Source organism: Aulonocara stuartgranti (genome assembly GCF_965226115.1).
Source record: "Aulonocara stuartgranti genome assembly, chromosome: 8".
Lineage (NCBI taxonomy): Eukaryota > Metazoa > Chordata > Actinopteri > Cichliformes > Cichlidae > Aulonocara > Aulonocara stuartgranti.
This window is the reverse complement of record NC_138959.1, coordinates 21,509,179-21,535,638: the sequence shown is the minus strand read 5'-3', so window position 1 is coordinate 21,535,638 and position 26,460 is coordinate 21,509,179. Positions and strand designations below refer to the sequence as shown.

Sequence of the window (26,460 nt, the reverse complement as noted above, 5' to 3'; positions counted from 1 at the left end):
CATAGGTTTCCATTACGTATCCATTATATTGCAATCGTCTGTACTTTGAAGGAGAAATTCCGGTTTTTAAGGAGTGACCGTGCTGCCCAGTGAAGAGGACCACCCTTCTCCTCCCCTGCCGACCTCTCCCGAGCTTCCTGTCCGACAACGTCATTACGTCACTCTGCATCCGAACCTAGACCAGTCGCAGCCATTTTAGTCCGCGAAATAAACTTCAATCTCAGAGCTAGACGAATAAAAAAAACTGAATACTTAGCATAATTCCGTTGACGCAATTTGGATACCTCGTTGCAGACCACGGCTCGGATGGATTCGCTTTTCAAGTCGTCATATTTCGGTAAGAGCACAAACCCGGGGCGGCGCTGTCTTGTTTTTAGCATGTTAGCCCATGTTAGCTGGAGCGAGCTAACTGGAGAAAATGTTAGGAGGTTGTTGTTGAGGAGCATTCGTGATGTGCAGACCTAGACAGCAGAGCGTGGCTTGGTAAGGAAAGCATGGACAAGGCTCATTTGACTGTAACTTGATGTGTATTTATTCCCTTTCCTAGAAATGACAGTCATGAAAGCGCTTCATTATATTTTATGTTCGTCGCTGTCTGTAACTCACTCCCCTGTCAGATTTAAAGTAGTTATCCAGCCTTAGCTTAACCCACACCCACTCGCCTCTGCGATAACAGCCCAGCCGTCTCACTCAATAACACTCCCTCGGGAAAATCTATTATTGCTGCTTAAACAGACTAGCCTTTTGTGAGTATGGTGTTTGTGCAAGGTGTGTGTTTATTTCAGCCATTTCCTTCTAGCTAACTGCGGATACTGTCTGAATTGTAAGGCATGGCATACAGTGTGTTAGTGAGCCGACAGGCCAATTTCTCAAGTAATACTGTCGCAGTGTACTGAGTCTCCTGGCTTACTGAAACACCGGCATGTTCTCTTCCAGCCTTCCTAGTCTAATGAAGTGAAAAAACAAATAGAAGTAAAATAAAAATGTCTAGAGGTTGTGGTGCAGCAAATCCAAACAGCCTGTGTGTGAGTCATGCAGACTGGCAGGAAGCGTTTATTCAGAGGCGGCTCTGTCGAGTCAGCGTGTCACTGTAAAGTGTGAATTATTCACGTTATCTTAAACATTGTGCATATGGTTGCATGGGAACGGAAATATACGGAGGCTGTAGGTTATTTTTTCTGCCTTTTAGTGTAGGGTTAGTTTGCAACAGTACTGCGGTTTCCAGTATTGCGGTGCTTGTCATGCAAAATAGAACAGGCCAAAGAAGCAGCCCAATGCGCTGGGAAATTAGGGGCTTTTATAAATCCTCCGAGTCGCAGTTTTAATTTTGCTTAGGTGTCACCACACTGAAACTTTTAGTGTGGTTTACCTGGTCTGTTTGTACGGGTTCTTTCTTATTTCTCTTCTTCTTTTGAAGGGGATCTTTTGAGCAAAGTCCCCTAAGGCAGCCAGGAAGGAAACGACACCACATGTGTGTCTGTGGGAAACAAGAGCAGAGCAGCGACTGTGGCTGAATGAGGCAGGGTGATGACATAATTCCTGTCTTATCTTTGGTTAAAAGCAGACATTTTTGTCCTGCAAGACCTGGTCTATTGAAGGCTCAGAAATCTGCAGACTCAAACTGCTCAAAAGCGGCTCTCATGTACGCCCTACACATTGTTCTGTTGTTTGAGCTGAAGCTGAGCTGTGTTTCATACTGAAGAATAGCATGCTGTGACTTAAAAAAAAAAAAGAGTACTTGATTTTCTTTTTGTTGCTGTGCCATGCCAAACAGGCATGTCCTAAACAGGACTACATGACATGGCAGTTCATCAGAGGGGATGTTCAGTCTGTGCGTTTTTCTATGAAGACAGTGTGGACACTAGGTCTCAGAATTTCAGTTATCTCAGGCTGTTTAAGAGAATGGGTGTGTGTGGCTGCCTTATCACTGGGGTTCTCTACAGGGCTATTTGTAAGGTGGCCCATGACCTTCTCTTCAGACATGTTTGCAACGGCTGTGGGTACATATCTCTGTGGCTGCAGCGATGCCTGCAAAGCTATTGTGATTGTAAACCACTTTCCATTGCTTTTAATATTGTATAAATTGTTTTATTGTTTTACCTCTAGAATCCTGCTCTCTGCTTAAGAAATGTTGTCCTTTTTTTTTCTATATAGGCCTTTTTCTCTCAAGACAATCAAGACACTTTTCCCGGTAAAATGCCATAAATTATGTCACCTGTATGGCACGAGTGTAGCCTGTTTTTTTTATTTTATTTTTTTATAAGGCAGTGAAAGAGAAAGAAGAGCCTAAGGCAGCAGGCACACCCACATTCTGTCATCAGCCTGGACACCTTTGTTGACTTGACTGATCTTCCTTTGTCACGCTGCAGATAATCGGACACAGATAAAACCTGAAGCCAGTGTTAGTTTAGTTAATCTTAAAATCCTCTGTGGCTCGTTTGGCTTTAGCTGAGAACACCGCACTGTGCTAACATCTCCAGTCAGCATTGATAATGTAGAGAAATGCCTCCGAATCACCATCTGAAATCTGTTTGACTTTTCAGAAGTCTCACCAGGAGGACGTTTATTTTTAGCTCTAGTTTAGCAAGCGCAATGATCTAAGGATGGCATAGTCATTCATAGTAGGGCTGGGCCATATTATACCGTTCACGGTAATACCGGTATAATGTTAGGCAACGATAGGAAAATGAAATATCGCGATAGAATATGAGTAAAACGCGCATGCGCAGTGCCTTTGTTTTCATACGCACATGGCCGATTGTTGAGTGAAACAGATGAACCAGAATTGGTTTGTAAAAATGGTGCAACTTCAGTGATGTGGAACTGGTTTGGTGTTTGTCCGTCAGATACACGACAAAGCACATTTTTTTGCAGAACATGCAAGCGGCCGTCGTTATTGTCGTATTTGTCGGACTAAGATGCTCTTAAATCTGGGAGTAATCTGGGTCCTAAACTCCGTATTCTTCAGGTCAAACGAACACTGCAGCATCACTGAGAGTTAAAAACTGTCTAAATTCTTTCATCTTTAATAAAACAATCAGCATTGCTGCTTTACCAGGTGTAATTATGAAGTTTAACTTCCAGGCATCCATGAAAACAGAATTTATTACATTTAACGGAGTTAGAAGTTAGCAGGAAGCTAGCGGAAGTTAGCTCGCTAGTTTCGCTAGTTACCTAAGCATGATATAGCATGTTCTGACGGAGAGATTTCTGAAAAAATTCAAACTTACAGCTCTGCTATCACTTCCAACATAAATGAAGACAGGAAACTAAACAGCAGTGACGTTTGTAGGGTTACTGAAGTTGGGCTAGTTGGTATATAATGATGTGCTACGTGATCGCTAGCGACACAGCTATGTTAGCATAACATAAACAGTGAAGCTGGAGGACGAACACTAACACTTTTCCTAGAGCTGGGCGATATGAGATTTTTTTCATATCACGATATGTTTTTTTCATTTCAGGCGATAACGATATCTATCACGATATAAGCCAAATAACTATATTTGTAAGATTTAAATGTGCCGTTGCTCACAAGTAAAATGTGAAATAATCAGCAGCTTGTTTTTATTTAAATATTTATTTCCCATAATAAGTTCAACAGGGTAGATGTACTTAAGGAACATGAGACTTTTTCAGATAAATAAAGGCAAATATTGCAAACTACACAAAAGGCAGCCGCTAAAGCGTTTAAGTTTCAAAATAGAACAAATGAAACAGACTAAATTGTCAATTCCACTTAGAAACAAAATATTAATTCTAAAAATAAATCTTAGTTTGTTTTACAGAAGAACAGACAAAACTGACTAACTTTTGTCAATATCAAATAAACTGAGAACTAAAAGGAAATTCTCAATCTCTCCTTGTTGTATAGCTTAGCTTTTCAAACAGTTGTAACAGTTACTTTAGTCTGACAAAAGCCGAATGACGAATTAGCGCTTCCAGTCAGAGACTGAGGCTACGTCCACACGTACACGGGTATTTTTGAAAACTGAGATTTTTCGTTTTAAAAAATAATCCCGTCCACACATAAAGGCAGAAATGAAGGAAAACACTGCTATGAACATGCCAAAGCAGCAGGTGGCGCTAGATTCCTAACCGTGCAGAAATGTTGGCCAATCAGAAGTCTAGAAGCCTCGGTGGGAAAAAGTAAACAAAGCTGGGGCATAGAAGCAGAACTGAGTCGTATGTGTGGACGGACAGTAACTGTGTGTATATGTAAGCATTTAAACACTGCAGAGAGTAGAATTAACAGTATTGTAGAAATTCATTTCACCGAAACAATAACGTGGCGCACAGTGTGACGCATGCACCAGTTTATTGTATTTCCAGACTTGCTTTCGGCACAATTTACAGTGCACGCTACTCTGTTTTTTGTCAGACTTGAAATAGCCAAAATACCTTCACACTACGGAACTTCTATGGCTCTTCCGTTCGACAATCTCTCCGGCGTTGGAACCATCATCTGTTTTCTCTTCGGTCACGCTCATTTCCTCCATTACGCGCTGGCTCCATTACCCGCTGGCTGCTTCCCAAACAAACACACGTGCGGCTTGGCACTTGCGCTGTACGTAACAAGTCACGCGACGTGACGCTGCGGCTGTGATTGGTTCGGCTCTGCGCTACTGAATTTGGATCGGCTGACCCTTTTTTTTTTTTTTTTTTTTTTTTTTTTTTTAAGAGGACAAGAGCGGCGAGGTCTATCGCGATAGCTTAATTTCTCTATCGAGTAAAAGTTATATCGCGATACATATCGTTATCGTTCTATCGCCCAGCTCTAACTTTTCCACTTATAAAAGTTAACGTTAAGGTTCCTGATAGTTAGAGACAAATGCAATCGCATGGCAGGATGCTGTAAACGGACCAAACTTCAGTCAGGAGAACAACTGAGATAATCCATCCACAATACGAGGTCAGTCATTAATATACTGCAACAACATGGGAATAGAGCAGCTGCCAGAGAATTCAACATTAATGAATCAATGGTACAGAAGTGGCGGAAGCAAGAAGAATGAGTTTAATAAAGTTTGATTTATCTGACTGCTTTGTTTCGCTTAATGTGCCTTATAATCCCGTGCACCTTATGGTCCGAAAAATGCGTACTGCACACTGCAGTTTAATGTTGCAAAGCACCTCTTTTTAACTTCAGTGGATATTATACATGGTTATGCTCAGGATATGTCAGCCCATTTCTACTGGAAATGCCTTTTGGTTAAACTTTCAGCAAGGAATTTGCATTTGCACTGTTACATTTTTATAAAGCTTTAATGTACATAAAAACCAGCTTCTTGTTTAAGTGAAAATAAATGGAAGGTTGTATTTTGCGCTAGTAATGTTGTGGAGTTGTATTTTGTCTCGCATCAATTATATCGTCAGTTATATCGTTATCGCAAATTTTCAAATATATATCGTGATAAATATTTTTGGCCATATCGCCCTGCTCTAATTCATAGGCTGTTATTTCCATGGTACCTCGGCTGAGCTCCAAATACTTTGAAAACCCCTTTCGCTGTCTTCATCCCTACCTATGCAAATACTTAAAGTTAACTTGACTGTGTTCGTCGTCATCGCCCTGTACAGGCATTTTTTTTTTTTTTAATTTTGTCGTTGAAAGGGAAATTCCTCAAAATAAGACATTGTAACAATAATTGTATCTGAACTGGTTTGAAATGGATGTTTGCACATGTGCGCCGCAGCCCTGAACGTTCGTAAATACTGCATAATGGTGCTGCGTGTGAGAAGAGAAAAATCTGATGCAGGCAAATCAACCATTAAATGGTCTTTGTCCAAAACAAATGCAAAGTTAAAGTACACGTGAGCACGGCAGTGGTAGTTGTTCGGTGAATTCCCGCCTGCTCATGTCTTACCCGGGCAGCTCCCTCCTGTACTTGTCTTGAGGTGACCATCTCGTGTTGTGCGCTACATATGAAGACGACAGCAGTCGGTGTGCTAACCCGGTTCTTGCATCATTGTTCAGAATTCCCGTGTGAAAAGTGTTTATCTTTTCAGCCACTGCCATCTGTAAATATCAACGAGCCTAGCATTAACTCAAACTGATGTATTGTACATTCGTAGTCTGTACAGTGTTTGTGCAGGATCCAAAGAAGAGCTTTGAGTGTCCTTCAAGAAGCCTGGAGAACTGTTCCTGGAAAAAGAGAGTTCGGCCTGTGCAGTAGAACAAATATTGACTTTCAAGCTCACTGGAATTTTAAAAATAGTTTTAGCCTCCTATAATCTATTTCCATGTGTGTTTGCACACATTTCAATTTGTTACTGCACCCATTTCCCATTTTCCTATCATGATATAGAGAAGTGAGGCGTTGCTCAAGATCTTATTTTGCACATTACAGTAGAGAAAACTGGATGACAAATGTGTGCTGACAGGGAAGCGAAGGGTGTCCTTGTTTATGTGTTTGTGATTGCACCAAACAGTGGTCTGTGTCTGTAACACGCCCACGGGCAGAATCATAAACAGTAAAATATACATGCAGCTTCTGCATCTGGAAGGTGAAGCCAGTCGTGCGGCACATCTATTACCTGTGTGAATGAGTAGCGACCGCTCACTCGCTAATGTTAAGCACCCTTTTGTTTCTAGAGGTGTGTTTGTGCGCATTACCCTTTGATGAGGAATGTGCGGCTTGTTGCCTCGTGCCATTAAAAGAACAGAGGGCACAGCAACATGCTGCGCCTGCCGTCTGGATCTGCTCTTTGATTCTGCGAGGGGGACCACCGATGTTTATCCCACAAAACCTCTTCAGCTGCGACAGTTGTTGGGCCCTTCCTCTCTCTTTCACTTCCCCCTTTCTCGCACTCACTTGTTCGCTCAACATGTACTCGCACATGTCACGGAGGTCTGGCTGCTGGAATGCTGCACTGCTGTTCTCTCCTGCCGTTCACTCTTGTGATACGAAATCCATCTAGCTTCATTTTTATAGTCTGACCGATGTGAGTTTTTGAAGTGAAGTTGTTGAACAGGCTAAAATATGCTAAACTGCATTTGTTACTGCTGTTAGGGAGGAACCCGCATCAACAAGATAACTGGCAATCTTACTGTAATGCACAAACGTGATGTGGCACACAGGTGCTTAAAGGTTGTTGTATTAAGATCTTGTCATACTGCTTAGCAGCCACACAGCAATAGGCTAAAATAACCAACTTTTAGCATTTATGCACGTAGAATACCTTTTTATAAAAGCTTCATTTACACTGCACAAACACTCCATACAGAAGCACGGGTATGTACATGGGCATGCAGTATGAGAAATGTGGCACAAGGCCATTATCTTTCCAGAGTGTCAGTGAATTGATGCATGAGTCTTATCCTAATTAAGTTATCTACTTTGCACACATCTCAGAGAGGATTAAAAGCTTCTTTGTGTGGCTGATTGATTCCTTTTCTCTGCCTCATGCTGCAGTATGATGCTGCACTACAGCTGCAGTTTCTGTTGTCTTTGTATAGACGATCATAGTGTGCATGTTTTCCGTGCAACCTTTGAACGTGATTTTTCAGACCCAGATGAAGCTTTGAGTGTCGGCCGCATCCATTGCGGCATTTTGAAGTGGTGCTTACTACTTTTATTCGCCGCACCTTTTAAAGCAGCATCACAGTGGCACCATGTTTTGCAGATCGGATTTCTCATTAGGTTCAAGTAGTTGTTTCTCAGTGTGGTTTCTCTTGCCCCTCTATTATGTTAAACTCTGGTTTGGTGGTCTGAAAACACGCTAATATTCAGCCACCGCTTTTCAGAAATAAAGGAAAATAAAGCTTACTGCTTTTTTTTTTCTTCTTTAAATGTAACAGCCATTATGACTAGACAGAAACAGAAGAGACTTTTAGTGAAACAGGCTTAGCACTGAATGTGGTGTAGGATTATACACTGACTGTCCAGTGTCACTGAGTCATCTGAAAAAAAGGAAAACATGCTGCACTTGTGAGTTTCATTCTCATGATGTTTGTTTTTCTCTCTCCTTCCAGATTCGACTCAATGGCTTAGTGTGACTCTTCACAGCAACTAGCCAAGACTTCTTTCTCCGTCCCTTGTCTGCTGCTTCCTCAGGTAGGAATGGTCCCATCAACAGCTCATATACAGTTACCACCCAAGGCGATGGTTTTCTTTGCATCGGCGTCCCAGCTGTGTGCCAGCAAGCTAACAGACAAACTGCATTTGTTTTAACGTAGTGTGGGAACAAGCATCCATCCATCCATTTTGCTTGATCACTTCTCTATTTCAAGGCTGTTTTTGTTTACGTGGCAGTTTTTGCGTTTAAGTCTGGTCTTTTGGACAGACTGGAGGGATAACCGGTCCAGGAGTGTGTCGTCCATCCAGAGGATGAGACTCACTGCAAATGCACTGGAGTATGTCGCCCTGTTGCTTTTTGTTCCAAAGTACTTGGTAATTTAAATTGCAAACTTAAAAAAGTAGGCTTGTGTCTCTCTTTAGACGCATGCACCCTTCTTAGAAAATGTCTGACCTCTACAGTCACTGTGTGAAACACTGTTTCTGCAGTTTTACCACAGAAAGCCATTGAGGTTACACTGCTGAACTTCAAGGCCCGAATTGTCGCTGAACCAGGTTGTTTTAATAGCACATAATCATCATATAAGAGGCAGTGAGTGGTGATGGATTAGAAACCAAAGTTTTGGCGACTGGGGTGAATTTTGTAGTGGTTGCAGCAGTTAACATGGACCAACTGAGAATAAATGTCAAGTTAACTGGCAATGACTCCCCTGTTAGTACTTAATGCCAGATTAATGGAGCTGCAGACTCTTGATGTTGGTCTGTGAAACTGGCACAGATCTTAAAGGAAAACAGTGTAGTGGAGCGCTGCGAGAGCAGAGACTTATAAATGAAAACTGATTTCAAGTCCAAGCATTTGTTGCATGTCTTATGGTGCTGCAGACTCTGTGGTCTGTGTGATGCCTTTGACACTTGAGGGGAGAAAATAAAGATGCAATAGGAACAGGGTGCTTCTCAGCCAAAAGCAGCACATCAGGATGGTTATTAAAGAGTGCTTAGGTCCAGGAATGGATAGATTTGGGTGCTGCTGGAGAGCGATAAATGGCTCAGACCGAGCAGACTGTTGGGACGCCATGGATACTAAACTGTTTGTGTTGCTCCCCGAAATGTTTCCGTTCCCTCCGTTTGAAACCACCACAACGACGTCATGCTCCGGATTATGAAGCCTGTCGGAACAGAGAGAACATTCATGCACAAATTGGCGTTGTTTCTCTTGAGCAGCGGTTTGAAGTGATTATTCAGTATAATAGCCAACCCAGCTGGCTTAATGAATAATTTGGGCTGCGACTGAGCTGTTCCAGATGGCTGAAATGAAATGCCACCCTTAGCATTTCACCAGTTGGGTGAAGCAGTCATACCAACAGGATGATGATGCTCGTTATTCTGAATTAGCGTTATTTTCGAGGAGCCCACAAAGTATCGTTGAGTGACGCATTCCTCCTGTTGAGGAAGGATTTTAACTGATACTCCTCTTTCTCTTCTTTCCTGTTGCTCTTACACAGGTAGCAGGGAGACATTACACACAGGGACGGTGATCCGTTGGTTGCCTCAGAGCCTCCCCAACCTCCTGAGGCAGGATGGAGCCCCAGGCTTCCCAGAGGCAGTTAGGAGCAGAGGGGGATTGCGAGATGTCAAATCTACTGGTGCCCAGTCCCCAGAGCGAGGCTGTGACCCATGAGATGGAGGAGCTGTCGCTGCAGCCCACACAGAGCCTGCCTCCGCTCAGTGAACGCAAAAATGGTGAGGATACACTGCTGCCACACAACCTCCACAGTTCATCTCTGTTGGCTTCCCACACTTCCTGTCTCTGCTGCAGCACAAACTGAGTGACATTATTTAAAAAGCAGTGAAAAACGGAGAAAAGTGATATGTGTAAATCCCTCTTTCTGTGTTATTCTCTAAGGTGTTAGAGAATAACAAGCATTATTATCAGCTACATGCATACAGATAAAACACAGACAAAATAGTTTCGTAGATAAAATCAGCAGAAACCGTGTAAACTGAAGATGCCAAATACTGTATTTGAAGATTGCATGCGTTGATAGCGCACACACTGTCCAATAATGTAAATACAAAGATGTGCAGTCACTAACTGCCACTCTATTAGCCAATCACGCTTCAGTCCTCAACTCCTGATTCCTCCACCAGCTCTGCTTCTAAATCCTCACAGTGTCAGTGTTGTTTTGGCATCCACATGGGACTGAATATGACACTGATGGATGGCTATGCAAATACCAGGCTTTGGGAGCGGGTTCGGTTCACCGCCAGCTTCTAATCGTGGCTTAGACTGGCGTATGGAGACCAGTTAAGCCATTCAGTCCAGTCACTGCGGTATTGATCATGATTCCCAAGAAAATCTTAATTCGTCAGATGCAAGTCAACAAATGCTGCAGTGGGTTTTAATCAAAGCTGCTCCAGACTGGATTTAACACGTTCTGGGTGACTGTAGGATTTCGCAGGAGAAACGGCTTGACTGCGGAAAATTTCTGTGGAATGTCAACAGTAGTAGCACCCACTCATCATCTCGGCTTTTGTCATTTCCCCTCCAGTGAGAAAACATACCTCATACTTTCCACCCTCTGAGCCCTCCACAGCACTTTGCCAACCGCAGAGTCCCTCCTCTCATATTGGCTTTTATCATGCAGGTGTTAATCTGTCTGCCATCAGACGGCTCTGAGTCTTAAGCTGTGGCGAGCTCAGAGAGTCTGGAGGGAGAGGAGGAGAATTACAGCACCACTATCAGCAGGATGGAGTTTGGAGATTAAGGGTTTTGAGGTTGTTTTGACAAAGATTAGGAGTCTGAAAAGGAAGTAGCCTAAAAATTGAAGTTGGTAAGCAGAAGTTTATATGCAAACAAATAATAAGAATAAAACGAATCTCCACCAAGCTGTTGATTTTCTTTTTATGTTTGCGAATTGTGAGTTCTACCTATAATTAGCTTTGAGTAACTGACTTCTCTGAACAGGAAGTCCATCTCACTTGAGGTGTTTATTTTTGGAATTCGCGGTTTTAAGAAATGGACCAGAACGGGTGATAGACGCGTATCGCACGTGTTCTCTAGCCAAGTGTAGCGCTGGCTGATCTCTTGCAACTCACAAACTTTTCTGTCTCTGTTTGGATGTCACATGACAGGCTGACGTGCCTAAGCATGAGTAATACAGAAATGCACGACTGTTTCATGGCTGGATGGTCTGTCACGTGGGCAGCTCACAAGCCTCTCAGAAACAGGGTAACGGTGTGTTAATCAGTGTCAGATTTCAGGCCCTCTGCTGTGGAACCAGTTTGGATACAGGAAACAGACACCAGCTCTACTTTTTTTTGATAAAGCTTATAATTAGGCCTGTTTCGGGTGACTCTGAACCCTCCCTTAGTTGTTCTGAAAAAGGCCTGGGCTGCTGGGGACTTCCCATAATGCACTGAGTGTTTCTTCTTAAGTTACCTTTTCACACTCTGTGTTTATCAGTAGTTATTATTGATCTCCGGCTCTCTTCTAAGATGTGAAGTTTGTCCTGCCAACCTGTACAGGGTTTTGGTAGAAGAGATGGTGTGGACGTGTCTGACTGATTTTAATCGAGTATTTTATGAAATTATTGTTTATCAGACTGAGAGCAAGTAAAGAAATAAATACAGGCCACGTTTCCACAAATACAAATGACTTCTCTCTTTTAGGATCACATGTCGAAGCTTATATATAGATCATGTAAAATAGTTTGAAGCCCACAGGGAGGGAAACTTGTAAATAACTCATGAAAGAATGAAGTTACGTTGAAACCAAGCACACCATTGTTTTTCTTGTGACATTGCCAATAAGTTTGATGTGTCACATGACCCTCTTCCTATTGAAAAAAAAACAAAAGTTGTATCCAAGATGGCCGACTTCTAAACCACCCATCTTGAGGAGTTTGCCCCTCACATATACTAATGTGCCACAAACAGGACTTTAATATCACCAACCATTCCCATGTTATTACGTGTATCCATATAAATGGCCCACCCTGTATAATCTTTATTTATGATGGGTTTCATTAGGATGTTATCATTACTCATTTAATACTGTCCAAATAAATACACAGCGGTGGTTAGGAGTGCTTTTGACAAACTGCTGAGCTCACCAGCAACACTTTCCATTTCAGCGTCATATTAAGCAGCTGTCAGGGTGTTTGCTAATGTACGCCTCTGCCAGCAGCTGTGTAATCTCCCTACTGTTAAATTTATTAACAACTGTGAGCAATTAATTGTCTCAGGACAGCTCACACTAACTCAAAGACACTCCGAGCAGGCTGCACTGTTACACAGCCACAAAGGACCAAAGTGCTATACAGAATAATACACGAAAGACGTAAAACGAGAAGGACAATAGAACAAAAGTAAAATTAAAACATCTCACAAGGTGTCAAAGGTGGGTTTAAAAAACTATTGAGAGGAGGCCCGTCTAATGTGCAAAGGCAAATTGTTCCACATTTTAGGAGCTGCAGCCGGGAAGCAATCAGTATGCCTGATTCATACAGAATACTGGAACTTAGCAGAGACTCTGTGATAAAGACCTTATCTTTTACTCCACCCTGGTTGTCTCCACTTCCTCCGTACTCTGAAACACTTGCACTGTCCAGCATTCAAATATTTTAACAGTAACCATGCTGTTTTTTTCCTGTCTCATTTCTCCTTATCTCACAAGTTTGCTTTCAGTGTCTGATTGCTGCAGATTGTTATTAGGAAAACTTTAAAGAAGGGCTTAAAATCAAAAGGTGTCCTGAGTTGTAAACGTTTAAGTAGTTATCTTTTAATTTCTTTTAGTTTAGCAAATCTGAGCAGAGAGGCTGCACTGAAGGCGCAGGCAAAGCAAACGCTTTACAAAGGCAGTCAAACCTGCTGTGTCTCCAAAGTGTTTTTTCGTTAGTCTGCTTACACATAATCTCTAATATATATTGTGTGTGGTACTGGTTTAACAACACTCATTTCTTTTACTTCCTTATTTCTGTGTGAGCGCATAAACGCCTCATTCATATCCACAGTTTCCCTTCACACTGCTGAGGTCACAGGTCATCGTGTGTTTGTCAGTCTGAGCGCCGTTTCCCGGAGGAATTCGGGGACGTTGTTTACTGGAAGTCTTAACTGAATCACCTTAAGCATACATGTCTCCACCGAAACCTGGCTCGCAGTGTTTACAGAGCGCAGCGAGAGTCCACGTTACTGATTTTTTTCTTTTTCTTTTTTTGAATCGGCAATTATTTCTGTAAATTTTTGACCGGAGCTGCGTTGCCTTTAATACCAGTTTCGTCTGTAAAATGGGCATCAGTTATGAAAGCGATTGGCGGTAAACAGATGGGAAAGACAAAATATTGGTGAGGCAGCTGTTTCCTGTTGTGTTGTAGGAGTTTGTATTTCACAGTAATTTTGACGTGTCCCTTCCTGTGAATACAGAAGTAACTGTACTTGTGCCCGGTGCTTAATCTGTGGGCATTTGCAACTCCCACTCAGTGTATACGTCCCTGTGTGACTGTCTCTTAATGAAATCCCATTAAAGCTGTGTGCTGGTGTTTCTGAGAGAAGCGGTTTCTGCTGAGCATGCAGTTGTTGCTGCCTTTTTACGTTCAGTGTCTTGCAGCGCTGAGTCAGCAACTGCTTTGAAACTCTAAGAAACAGTGCAGTCTGGTGTAGGGTTCCAACTAAACGTTATTTTTAAGACCGGCTAATCTGCAAATTTTCTTCAATTAGTCGACGATTATCTCAATAACTCTAATCTCTGCTCCCTTTGGGCAAACCTCCTGTTCCAGGCTCCACCTGCTGAAGTCTGCCCACCTGTGAAATCACCCTGTTGTCTCGTCTCACAGCAAATTCAAATAATGACCCAGGAAACATGAATTTTAAAATAATCAGCTGTGTTTTTAACATTGCTCGATAAGACCGTCAGAATAAAAATGAAATGGCTAATATTTTTATTTAATACAAATTAAAGTCCTCATAGTATTTAAACAAAAAATAATGTGCAGATAGGAAAGTAAAAATGGCTGCTGCCCATAAGCTCAAATAAAGCTTCCAATTCAATCAAAAAGATTTTATTTTCTAGTCCAAAATAACAAGTTTCCAAAGTTTACAGATGATTAATTGGACGTGCTCTGGAGTGAGGCCTGCTCTTATCTTTGAGACGATGTTCCCAGCTGCTGATAACAATGCTCTCTGTCGTGACTTCAGCCATTTGAGAGGTGCAGATTCTTTTCGAGTGCCCCTGTTTAATGCTTTACTATCATATTTCACTCATTAGCTAACAAAACTGACTCGTGTTGGCTTAGCAAACATTCTGAGAAGCTTCCTACAGGTAAGCTAACATAAACATTACTGTACAAACAGCAGCATAAACGAGGTATCAACGCTGCGCGCTCTAAAACTGCGCCGTTCAGTGATGACATCACAGCCCCAGTATGCGGCATTTAAATGCTTGTAATGAAGCAGCATCAATGCTTTGCACTCTGCATTTAACTTTGTTTTCTGTGCTTTTACATGGGGGGGGGGGAGAAACCAAACTTTTATTTTTTATTTTTAACATTTTCTTCCATCCTCCTGTTTCGCGCTCCGTTCTTCTTCATTAGTGTTGAGTGCAGCCTTAGCAGGCGATATAGGTGATACTGCTCCTGTAGTGTATTGCAGTTACAAAAACACTTTTACGTCTTATGATGTGTCGACGATACAGACGAGGCAAACAAACTCATCTCAAATTGGTTTCAGTGAAAATGGGAGTAGTGGGAGTAGAGGTGGAGGAGAGGTTAAAGGCTCTGTAGCATAAACATCCCACTGTGGGAGGACAAGCTCTTTGGATGGTCTTATTACTCCGTGGTCGAGAGGATTTGACTGGCTTTCAGCTTTTAAACAAAGGTGAATAAATGGTTGATAGAATATCTCTAAACACATGATGCCATTATTAATATTCCTGTCCATGATTTTTCATGTAGTTTAGAACATTTCAACAAAATAATGAAACAAAATGTTGTGTATTGAGTCGTGAGTGTCTTTGCTTAGCTAAGAGATAGCTGTGCTTTAGATCTTCACACTGCAGGCTGTCAGTGATGAGTTATGACAGGGCAATTTTTATTGCCTCCCATCCCTCAGCAGCGACTGTTACAGTCACGATTTGAGTCTTACCAGGCAGATTTGAGAAGTGAAGTAACAAAACAATAACAGGGTTTTAGGTTCAATCGCCTAAAACGGCAGAATTCTAATACCTGGGAGAGACTCGCCACGCTAGCGTGCACCTCTTTGTTTAACCCCGTTTGTAAAGATGTGATCAGCTGCAGAGCATTTAGCGTGAAAGTCTGCACAGTCATCCTAAACATGAAAATATACGTAACGTCAGCACGATGAGTACACTATGAGTTGCATTAGTGAGACATTTTTCTCGTCATCTTTTGGGTTTTCTGTGTTTGTCTTCCTTATTTTATTTCCTCGCTTTCGTAGTTCTCATTAAGCATCAAGCAAGGTTTCTCATCTTTTTCTCTACATAGCAGTTAAATTTGCTTTTCCATGTTTGCTTTCAGTGCTGCAGCTGAGACTCCAGCAGAGGCGAACCCGGGAGCAGCTGGTGGACCAGGGCATTATGCCACGTGAGTAACTGCAACAGCTATTGTGGCGTGGGTGGGAAATAATAACAAAGTGGTACCCTGGTTCATACTGATAACTCAGGAGACATTTAAAAAAATAAAGTAGATGAAAATGTTTTGTATTGCAGCTTTGAAGAGTCCGGCAGCTTTCCACGGGCAGATTCGCAGCTTGGAGAGAGCCCGGGTAAGTTTATGGGGAAAAAACTACATAAATGTAAACTTGAGTTGTTAGTAACAGTAAAATTTAAGTAATTAACTGATCTGTGTCTGCCTTCCTCTCCAGACTGAGAATTTTCTCAAACATAAGATCCGCAGTCGTCCAGAAAGAGCAGAGCTGGTCAGGATGCACATCCTGCAAGGTTCTAATAATTGCCTATTTCACAATGCACAAACTTCTTTTTTTTAACAATGCTTTAAGTATTGTTTCCTGTGGTGCTTTAAAGTGTTGAAATAGAAAGACTGATGTCATATTTAAGCAAGAAAGGATGTATTTTTAACTTGATGTTAGAGCATTTAGCTGATTTGATTTATGACTGATTGTATAACAATTTTTATTGTCGTCCCCAGAGACCGGAGCAGAACCTTCACTACAGGCCACTCAGATGAAACTGAAGAGAGCCCGACTAGCAGACAACCTCAACGAGAAGATCGCCCAGCGACCAGGCCCAATGGAGCTGGTGGAGAAAAACATTTTGCCGGTGGATTCCAGCGTTAAACAAGCCATCATCGGTGAGAACACATGATTTTAGTTTACGTTTAAATTCATCGGTACAAAAAGATGTCTTTGTTTGATCCTTTGAATAATGATAAAAGATTTGTAATTTTTACTATCTTTCAGTGGGCCAGGTGAATTATCCAAAGGTTCTTGAGGAAGACAGCAACGACGCTTTGTCCCCGGAGCAACCGGCCAGCCAGGAGTCCCAGAGCTCTGCACCCTCACCGGTGGAGAGCAGAGCACCAGAGACGCCCTCTCCAGTAGCACTGCCCAGCACCATCCTGCAGGTCAGCTGGAGGCCCAGACTGTTGTTATTTAACGACAGTGACATTGGAGGTTTTAAGTGTGTCCCCCTCCACCCATTATTTCTTTGCAGCCCGTCCCAAAAACAGACTTCATGAAAGTAATCGCCACCAATGAGCCGCCTGCCAGCCACCCAGCTGTCACCCTCACTCATCCAGTCGCTACAGTTGTACCTCCAAAACCAGCCCCAACACTGGTGAAAGTAAGCACAACGCATCTGTTTCCATTTTCTGCTTTTCTAAGATAAGATAAGAGATAAGATAGAACTTTATTAATCCCTCAGGTGGGTTCCTCTGGGAAATTCGATTTCCAAAAAAAGCACAGCAACGACCGAAGTTACAGTTACAGAATTGTTATATATATATATAAATACAGAAACAAATATAAATAAAATATACAAAGGGGATAAATAGAATAAATAGGAATAAAAAATAAAAATACAAGTGAATTGCACATTTCAAGTATTGAGTCTATTGCACTGTTGACTATTTACAAAAAGTATTGCACAAGGTATTGTACAGTGAGGTGAAGAGGCACTACAGCTTAGTTGTTCCCCCCTCCTTTGTCCTCCTGTTTCCCCTCCCTCTCCCCTCCAGAGAGGAGGGGAGAGACTGTTGTTGAGTTTAACACATGTTAATACTTTTTCCCTCCACGTTTGCTTCCACCAAAGCAAAGTCAGCAGAAAGCTCCCTCAGAGAAGAGTCGCAGTAAGAAGGGCAAGGAGCCGAAGCCGAGGGTGAAAAAGCTTAAGTACCACCAGTATGTTCCCCCAGACCAGAAGCAGGAGGCCAGCGAAGCACCCATGGACTCCTCATACGCCCGGTTACTGCAGCAACAGCAGCTGTTTCTCCAGCTGCAGATCCTCAGCCAGCAGCAGCAGCATTACAACTACCAAACTATATTACCAGCACCGCTCAAGTACGTGTGCAAAGCAAATTACAAATACTAGCCCCCCCCCCCCCCCCCCCCCCCCCCCCCCGTGTTAACATTGAAACCAGTGTTATTCTGCAGTTTTATTTCTACCTGTACTTCAGACGGGTTTCTTTCTATTTTTGTGTTTCTAAACTAGTTTGGCTTGCTTGACATTTGATTTTTAATTATGAAACAAAGCCAAATATTGTTGTTTTCAACAACACAGAGAGGCAGAGCGCCAATAACAGGCTTGTGCCTAATCATATTGATAACTAACAGGATGTTGATGAACCAGCTGCTGTTTTCGTGAAAGTCCTGGCAGCAGCGGTGTAGCAAAGCTGTCTTTGAAATCGCTGTTGGCCTGTGATTTGGTTGACTGGTGTTGTTAGTGAGGCAAGAGGAACAGGATGGATGGACTGTTTGAACCCATTTCCTCTCCTTGTTTTCTTCTTTCTGCCTTTCTTCTCTCTATAACAACACCGTCCCTCTCTCCCACCTCCACTTCCTCTTTTTTTGTTTCATATTCCTGTAATTCAGAAAGGATTTCCTTAAAAAAACAATCACCTCATCTTTGTTTGTCTTTTCCCCTCCCCCCTCTGCTGCAGACCTGTGGCAGAGGGTCAGAATAACGGTGGGAGTACACTGCCAACTTCTATTGTGGTGTCTTTGCCCACTGCACCTCCCCCTGCTGCTCTGCCTTCAGCAATGGCCCGGCCAAACAACTCGCTGTCCAACCGCAAACCCGGTGTCCTGCCTGCCAACCTGGAAGAGATGAAGGTATTTGTTCAAAATCACATTCCCAGGCACTTTGGAAATTTCTGTTTAACTGACCCAGAGAAAAATAACATAGACAAAAGTACTGGATGACTACTCCTTAATCTTTGAATTCTTTTTTTTTTTTCAGTCCCATTGCTGCAGGTGTCACCTAGCTATGCATTTAGCCTTTATAGATGTTTGTGAAAAAACTGGGCCTTCTAAAGAACTGACTGAATTGAAGTGTTTTGCTATAATAAGATGCAACCCTGCAACAAGCCACAAAGTGTCAGACCATGTAAAGTTACAGAGCAGATGTAAAAGTCTGGCTTGTTTGGCAGAGGAAGTCCTAGCCTCCTCTGGCATTAACATCAGCACAAAAACGGTGCACCGTGAGCTTCCTGACACAGGTTTGCTTGGCAGCTCCTGTGGGTGCGATCTTTGTTGAATCGTTAAAAACTTAACATCATGTAAAGTTGCAGAGTGCCGATGCACAAAGTGTGTAAAGTTGTGCTCTGCTGACTCAGTAACTACAGCGTTCCAAACATTAACATCAGCACAAAAACTGTACACTGCAGTTTCACAGCTCCTGTAGGTGTCCGTGCCACAGTACTTACGTCTGTAGGAAAGACTCTGTGCTGAAGTGTGGTATTTGCTTTATTACAGTGTTATTAGAGAAGATTAATGGCACTATGTTGCCTGCGCACTAAATCAGAAACTCCAACCTGAAGCAGCGTGTCTTCGCACAAAGCCTGAAAACTGCAGCACGTATGAAGTCAGGCGTTTGTGGCTGGTATTTGTTGGTTTTATGATGGCTCATCATGAGTCATACAAGATATGATGTGCTTTAGACGTGCTGTTTGGTGGATTGTTGTCCCTTTAAGCACAGCCAACATGTTTCCACATTTTTCCGCGTCTTAATGCAAAGCCAACCATCTGCTGTCTCCAGCTACAAATTTAACAAACACACATAAATTATGTTAATCTTTTTTTTTCTTCTAATTCTTGGCAATAAAATGAGCACATTTCCAAAGAGAGTGAACTGCTCCTGTAAAAATAGACTACTAAAGTCTAAAATCTGATGCTGACGTGATCCTCCTTTTGTCTTCCCAGGTGGCCGAGCTGAAACTAGAGCTGAAGCTTCGTGGCCTCCCAGTGTCGGGAACAAAGACGGATCTGATAGAAAGACTGAAGCCTTTCCAGGACAATCCCAGCACCACTGCTGCTGCCAGCATCCCCACTCCTGCCACTACTACCCTATCTGCCATCCCCATGGAGGTTACCACAACTACCACACCTGCTGTAGTCCCAGTCCAGCAGGTGGCTCCAGAGAGCATGAGCTCTACGCCGCCTGTCTCACCTGTTCCTTTTGATCTCTCCGCCCTCCAGCAGGATGTAGGGATGTCTGAAATTCAAATGCTGACCTCGTTAGGGCCACAGTCCTCACAGTCTTTCAAAGTCCCAGAGGAAAAGGACAGAAGGCTCCACGAGAAGGAGCGGCAGATAGAAGAGCTGATGAGGAAGCTGGAGCAGGAGCAGAAGCTGGTGGAGGTGCTGAAGATGCAACTGGAAGTGGAGAAGAGAGGTCAGGGTGACTCTGCCTCTATGTCCCCCAAGATCGCTCCAGGAGCTGCTGTGAACTCTGTTCCTCCTGTCCTCAACTCTAACCTGGTGAAAGTCGAAGGTGCAGTCCTGTCAAATTGTTCATCGACTGCTGCTATCCCAAGCTCAATCCTGGGTTCACAGGCACTCTCAGCACCCGTGGCAGGAGTGGTGAAGTTGGAGGATGTGACCGTTTCTTCTGGCAAGCCGCTGCAGACCCAAACCAAGCTCATCACACAAATCCAGGCCCCAGGTCAGCCTCAAGTAACCAGCAGCCCACAGCTCCTCTCGCAGTCCCAGAAAAGTCTCAAACTCCGAGCCCAGCCACAGTCCCAGCCCACACCCCCCAGCCTGCAGCAGTTCTTCATCAGCCACTCGGGTGGTGTTTCCCAGGTGTTGGGTCAGCCTCGGACTTTGTTGACAGCAACTGGCCAAGCTGGAACACAGATCCTCCTTCCAGTGTCACTGCCCAACAACGCTGCTGCAATCCAGCTGCCAAGCACCACCGTCAGCCTGCAGGTGAGTGAGCCAGTGGCGTAGCATGGCAGAGGGTGTCACAGAGTAAGTGCGTGTTGATCTACTATAAACTCATCTTGGCATTATTAATGATAATCTTAATATAAAACCTAGAAAGAACCATCTCGACTCATCCTCTGTAAAGTTGAGGTCTTAAGGTCTCGCATGTCTTTCCTCTGCACTAGCCTGTTCTCCAGGCCACAGTCTCAAACCCAGGCCTGGTCCATTCCTCAGTCCCTCAGCTGCAGACCACCAAGGTGGAGATGGCACCCAGCCAGCAGCCGCTGCTACAAGTGAGTCACGTCTCATTAGTAGTTCCAGTTAGCTCTACACAAAAGCCTCAAAGACCTGTGATGCACAGAGGTCTGATGTCAGACTCTCTCATGTCTTGGCAGACTCTGACTATGTGCAATAACACTGCTGGCTTGGAGAACCAGAGTAGACCTGAGATGAATCCCCAGTGCTTTTTGAGAAGCTCCCCAGAGAATAAGCTCTCTCCACGAGCATCACCCAACCATCAAATCTCCAACGGGCCCCTCAATAAGGTGTCTGTCAGGAATTCAGCATTTTTCTGAACTTAACTCTTCAGATCTTCACATATTTCTCTGATTTGATCTTTTCTCTGTCATCTTTGCAGCCTTCCTCTCCTCAGCCCACCTTCATCTTCCAGCCCACCTCCCTGGTTCCCCAGCCTCCTAAGACCAGAGAGCCTCCCCGCTATGAGGAGGCCATCAAACAGAGCCGCAGTCTTCACATCAACAACGTTTCACAGGTTAGATGAAAACAAGCCACAGCTGACACACACACTACTGAAACTGATGTGTGCAGAGTACAGAGAAGCATAAAAAACGTAGGCGTATACTTCCAGTTTTTCCAGCCTTGAGCAGCTTTTTCGTTTTTGGTTACAAAGCGTCGAGTCTCTTAACGTCCTTAAATGTCTTTTCAGGTTCCCACAGCAACCAGCCAGCAAATGGACGACCTGTTTGACATCCTTATAGAGAGCGGAGGTAAGTTGGTGCACACTGACGGTGCAAAGAAAAACGTTCTGTTCAGTGTGAAGAAGTTTAAAAAGCCCCAAGTGTCAGAGAAACGGTGAATAAGCTGCTGTGTGGGCAGATTCGAGCTGATTGTGGCTGATCTGATATCAGCCTTTTGGATATTATGTATAACAGAGACCACGTACTGTGTAAACTGCAGACTGCCAAAAGGGGTTACTTTTACTCAAGTAATTTGGAAATGTGAATTTGACTTTTTCTGCATTGATGAGTCATAAAATGCTCCGATCGTCCTCACACTGCCGACTAATAAAAAGCGAGAGACTCTGAATTCACCATGACAGGGACTTCTATAAAAGCTTCTAGGAGTTGTTTTTAAGGTTAATGAGACGAGATTAGAAGGGACCTTCGTGGAGGCTTTCCTCCTTTAAAAATAAACCTCCTCAATAAATTAGAGATGCACATCCCTAAAAACCCACTTCACAAAGCACCACTGCTATTCTGCTTGTGAGTGACACACAATCTTGAAAGAAGTGAAGAAGAACCTAAAGAGAGCACTAACGCAGCCACACCCACCTCCATAACTTCTCTGAAATCTTTGTTGGCGTGTCCAACTAAAAACTCTGTGCAAGTGTTCAAAGCTGACAACTCCCGAACAAAGTTGTGTGACATGTGAGAGTCACATGTTACTCTTTTAACTGTGAAGCGCTCGTTTTCAGAGGGGCAAAGGCTCGGTGCTGCTTTGCTACATGAGTGTGTGGATGCCTTGTGAGCATTAAAGGAACAAATCATTTAAAACTGTAATTTGAGGGAGAGGATCAGGGAAAGAGTCTGTATCCTGAAGCTTAGGAGAGATTGACTGATGCAATAAGACGATAACTTAAAGCACACGAGCTGATCAATGATCAAAGAAGGAAACATCCTTTGAAATGGCTGTTTTTTTTTTCAGCAAGTTATTGACCCATAAGTAAGCCTCATAATTGGCTTAAAGGATGTGATTTATTTCTACAGCCTGAACTCTTTTTAAAAACCGATACGATCTAAGATCACTTTATAAATGAGTTCTTTTTTTAGATCCACTGTGGACAAACTAACATGTTTAAATATGTCAGTTTTTAATCTGCATCCTTATTTGATCTTTGTTTTCCCGCCTGCAGAAATCACTCCATTTATCCATCAGAACTCACCGGTGTCTCACCCCAAGACTCTCCCTGTCACAGCCAGCATCACCACCCTTCCAGTCAACACCGTCCTGTCCAGACCGCCCCCGCAGGTCCAGGTAGCCCCTCCTTCCATGCTTGTGAACCCGTGCTTGCCCGGTCTATCGTCCCTGGCCACAGACAATCAGCTGGAAGCCTTTCTAGAGGGGACGCTGGCCGAGACGCCGTCTGCGTCAGACCCTCGCACGCAGGGCCTGATGGAGGAGCTGCAGGCCCAGCTCATGGACCAGCAGCCCTTCTCACCCATGGACACGTCAGAGCTGTCTTTCTGCGATTCCTCCTCGTCCTCACTCAACATGGGCCTGTCAGACCCGGCCCTGGACAACATGGAGTGGCTGGACCTCACCATGCCGCCGGGTCCTGGCGGGATGCTGACACCACTGGGGATCCCAACGGACTTCCTGGATACACATGACCTGCACTGGGACTGATGGAGGCTTTGATGATGAAGATGGAGAAGTGTGAAAGATGGATGGATGGATGAAGGGAAAGCTTCAGAGATTTTAAATAAAAAAAGAATAGTAATAATAATACATAAAAGGAGAAAACATGGCCTTTAAGTGCCATACCACTCTTACCAGTACATCCATACCATCTGTAATATTCCCACTACTCTAGAGGAAGAGAGGCTGATCCGAGCAGAACTACAAGCAGGAGTTTGCACAGCTTTAGGAGAGAGTCCCGTAACGGCTCGGCGGCCTGGAAAGCGTCCGCCGAAAGGTGACTGCGGTCACGCTGCGCTGCAATAAAGGGATTTTTAATCAGAATAGACTTTTTAGTGTCTGATGTCATGATTTTAGCAATCATAAACAGAGCCAAGGAGACAGAGCCAAATGCTAAATGGAAGAACAGACTGTTTGTAAATAGTTTAAACCACACTAAGAAAACTGAGCTGAGGGGATCATTTCTAGTAGAGGAAAACGGCATCTGTTTTACTCATCGTGATAGATCAACGTGTCAGACAGTTCCTGAAGGTCTGATATGAATTACACTCGTGAGTGCTGTCACATGCTAGGTTAGAAAAGCTGGTGATTACAACATGACTGGAGGCTCAGACTAAAGTAAAAGGAGACTCGAGTCTCTATAACGACGCACCCGATGCTAAGCCCGGGGTTATACACTCAGCTAGCTGCCAGACTGAGGTGTGAAGGAATGTCTGAATGAAGTCGAGCCTCTGTTCGCACTGGTCCGTGATTTGTTTGTAACAGATGTGACTGTTTTCTCCTGACCTATCGTTGACTCCCATCAGTCAAGCTGATCAACCAATGACTCTAAAGAACAACACGACGACGAGAGGAGGCGGCGGCGGCTCCTCCCGTCGACGTGAGAGCTATGCACTAAAGAGGCGCACAAATCTGACGACGCACCTCGCTGACCTCAGAACAAGGAAATGTGAACACTGCATATCCAAGGCGATCGTCACGACTGTGACATAAGATCACGTTGCCACTGGCTGCGCAGATACTGCAGTTGTCCAAGTCGCGAATTGTGAATGTACTTTTAAAAAGTGGGACTTAACTCTAAAAAAAAGTTGGCAGCTTTTTTTTTTCCTTCTTCTTCTGATTAGCGAAACAGGAAAGGGAACAAGTATCAATTTGCAGACACACATCTGTAATAGGTGTGCTGCCAGTTATCGGAAGATGTCTTTGAGCTTTAAATCTGGGTGTCCCGCAGTATGCCTGCACTTTGTGTGTGTGAGACAGGAGAGGAAATTGCTCTAGTTTTTAAAAAAGAGATGGGTTGCTTTGGTTCACAAGCCTTTTCAATACGGGATCGACTGCTCATTGGAGGAATCGGAATACTCTAAAATCATACTCCGCTGGTTTAAGGGCGATACATCAGCTGCTGTGGCTTGTAGACAAAGTCAGTTTCCGGGCAGTGTGTGAGAGAAGCATGCCCCTCTGTGTGTGTGTGTGTGTGTGACTGTGTTTGTTTGTCTTTGTCTTTCCGTCTCTTGCATGTACAGCCGTGTCTCCGTGTGCATGATCGTACTCGTGTTTAGTCTATGGCTGCTTCAAACTCTGCTGCCGCCCTGAAGTTGTCTAAAGGAATTTGCAAAACATCTCCCAACTCCAATCATTTGCAACCTGCTTTGAATATTCCAAATTTGTCTCTTTGTAAGGCTCCCGATGACTGTTTTACTGTTTTTTTTTTCTTGTATCTGTGTCGTTCATTCGGAGTAAAGTTTTTAAAAAAAGAGAAACGTAGACACCTTTACAGTGTGATGCACAGCAGGAAGTAGTCAGTGAAGGCTGCCTTTTAATTGAAGGCATCAAAGTTCACTCACCTGAATATTAATTCTTTGTATTTGTTTATGTTTTTGGGACAGATGCAGTGTAACTGTGTGGGACTTTTTTATATTTTAAGACTTTTTTTAATGTTCTTTTTATATCAGTCAGTGAAATCACGTTTACATTTTAACCACTTTATCCTGTTATTATGGTCGCAGGCAGTAGAGGGCGATGTTTCACTTCTCTTGTGGCTTCACGGCACATCTTCAACAGCAGCTGTTGATACTTCAGGGTAACAGAAACAGGGAAAAAAAACTAGCAAATTAGGCAAAAATGTTTAGATTTCTTCTTTTTTTTGCCTGTAAAAGCAGTGATGTGGAGGCCCGAGCGGACTCTCTTCCTGCTGCGGTCCCACATTGTATCACCTGATCGGGCCAGGACTCGCAGATGTGCTCGGATCCCAAACGAAAAGCGAAACGCCAAATGCTGCACACACTTCCTTCTCAGCTTCTGCTGCGTCGTCTTTCAGCTTGTTTTAACAAACTCTCGTCAATCCCACGCTCCTTCAGAGACGAGCTCGTATTCTCGTTTACCTCTGCTTCGTGGAGCGCACTGCGACGAGTAAAACGTACGGTGAAAGTCACTGGCTGATTCATGTTCAACGCGTTTTTCCTCCTTCTGATTGTCAGCGTTAAAGGCTGTCACGTTCGATACGTTGTTGCCAAAAAGGCAGTGAAACATTATATTTCTCACTCTCATTTTTTTTATGTTTTGTATCTCTTTTCTCTTTGTAGAATTAAAGTAAAAGATTCAACATTTAATCTTGTTTTATGTGTATATTTTTGTTTTTCTAAGACAAAATCTTTCATATCAGATAAACATAAATCTCTTTGCTGGAGTAAATCCACACGTTTGTGATGCGACGCAACTCCCAGCTCGCTATTGTGGCTGCTGACTGGCCCAGGCAAGGACAGCTAAAAGCAATAATAGCTGCTCTCCCTCGACATATGCTGTACTGTGTGTCAGATCCTGCCTTGATTTTATTCGTGTAAGAGCCTTTACTACAGAGTAATACAGTTCAGACGCACTTCATTACCCACGAGGGGGAGGGAGGGGTGTGTGTCAGGATTGAAATAACTCATTTTTCTCGTGGAAGAATTCCTGCAGGTTTTCTGAACATTGCTGTTTGCTTGTTAGACTTCAGCTGCCTGCTCCTGCTCTCTTTATTCACCTGCACTGTTTATCATCCTGTGAACACTGTATATTTGTTGGTGGAACAAAGCTCTGTGGAGGATATTTAATTTACAAATGAGGCACTGAGAGGCTCCATCCTCAATCGCAGATTGACGCTGAAAGGTTAAAAACTAAGGCTTCGCATTGTTAGTAGTTCCAGTCCCCTCTCTTTATCGCCGCCTCCCATGCCATGCCTCTTGTTGTTTGTAACGCCATATGTTTTGCACATTGTGTACATATTTATATAGATGTAATGCATATTTTTATACATGTGTAACATCCATGGGCTCTCTATTTTGTAAATACTCAAAAAGATGTATATAAGTACTGTATGCTTTTGTGTCAATAAAGATTTGGTGTACTGTGAAAA

The 26,460-nt window shown here is 43.4% G+C and overlaps 2 protein-coding genes across 3 annotated transcripts in view; one reads left to right on the top strand and one right to left on the bottom strand.

The window, feature by feature from the left end:
- Positions 1-90: 90 nt before the first annotated feature.
- Positions 91-26,460, top strand: mrtfba (myocardin related transcription factor Ba). Of its 2 annotated transcripts, none has more exons than XM_082543231.1 (17): positions 91-337; positions 7,976-8,057; positions 9,521-9,758; positions 15,548-15,613; positions 15,739-15,794; positions 15,894-15,969; positions 16,178-16,339; positions 16,449-16,612; positions 16,702-16,830; positions 17,299-17,546; positions 18,146-18,317; positions 19,407-20,414; positions 20,597-20,704; positions 20,807-20,956; positions 21,049-21,183; positions 21,358-21,418; positions 22,564-26,460. In XM_082543231.1, the coding sequence occupies exons 3-17, from the start codon at positions 9,596-9,598 to the stop codon at positions 23,055-23,057; spliced, it is 3,192 nt and encodes a 1,063-aa protein (XP_082399357.1). In that variant the 5' UTR covers positions 91-337; positions 7,976-8,057; positions 9,521-9,595; the 3' UTR covers positions 23,058-26,460. The 2 variants fall into 2 exon arrangements, with proteins under 2 accessions (XP_082399357.1, XP_082399358.1); XM_082543232.1 differs by lacking the exon at positions 91-337 and adding an exon at positions 378-483.
- Positions 2,625-26,460, bottom strand: part of LOC309712451 (uncharacterized protein) — a 79,791-nt gene continuing 55,955 nt past the window's right edge. Inside the window, exon 6 of the mRNA XM_082543256.1 lies at positions 2,625-4,781. Within this exon, the coding sequence (XP_082399382.1) occupies positions 4,737-4,781 (45 nt within the window). The 3' untranslated portion in view covers positions 2,625-4,736. The remainder of the gene's footprint in view (positions 4,782-26,460) is intronic.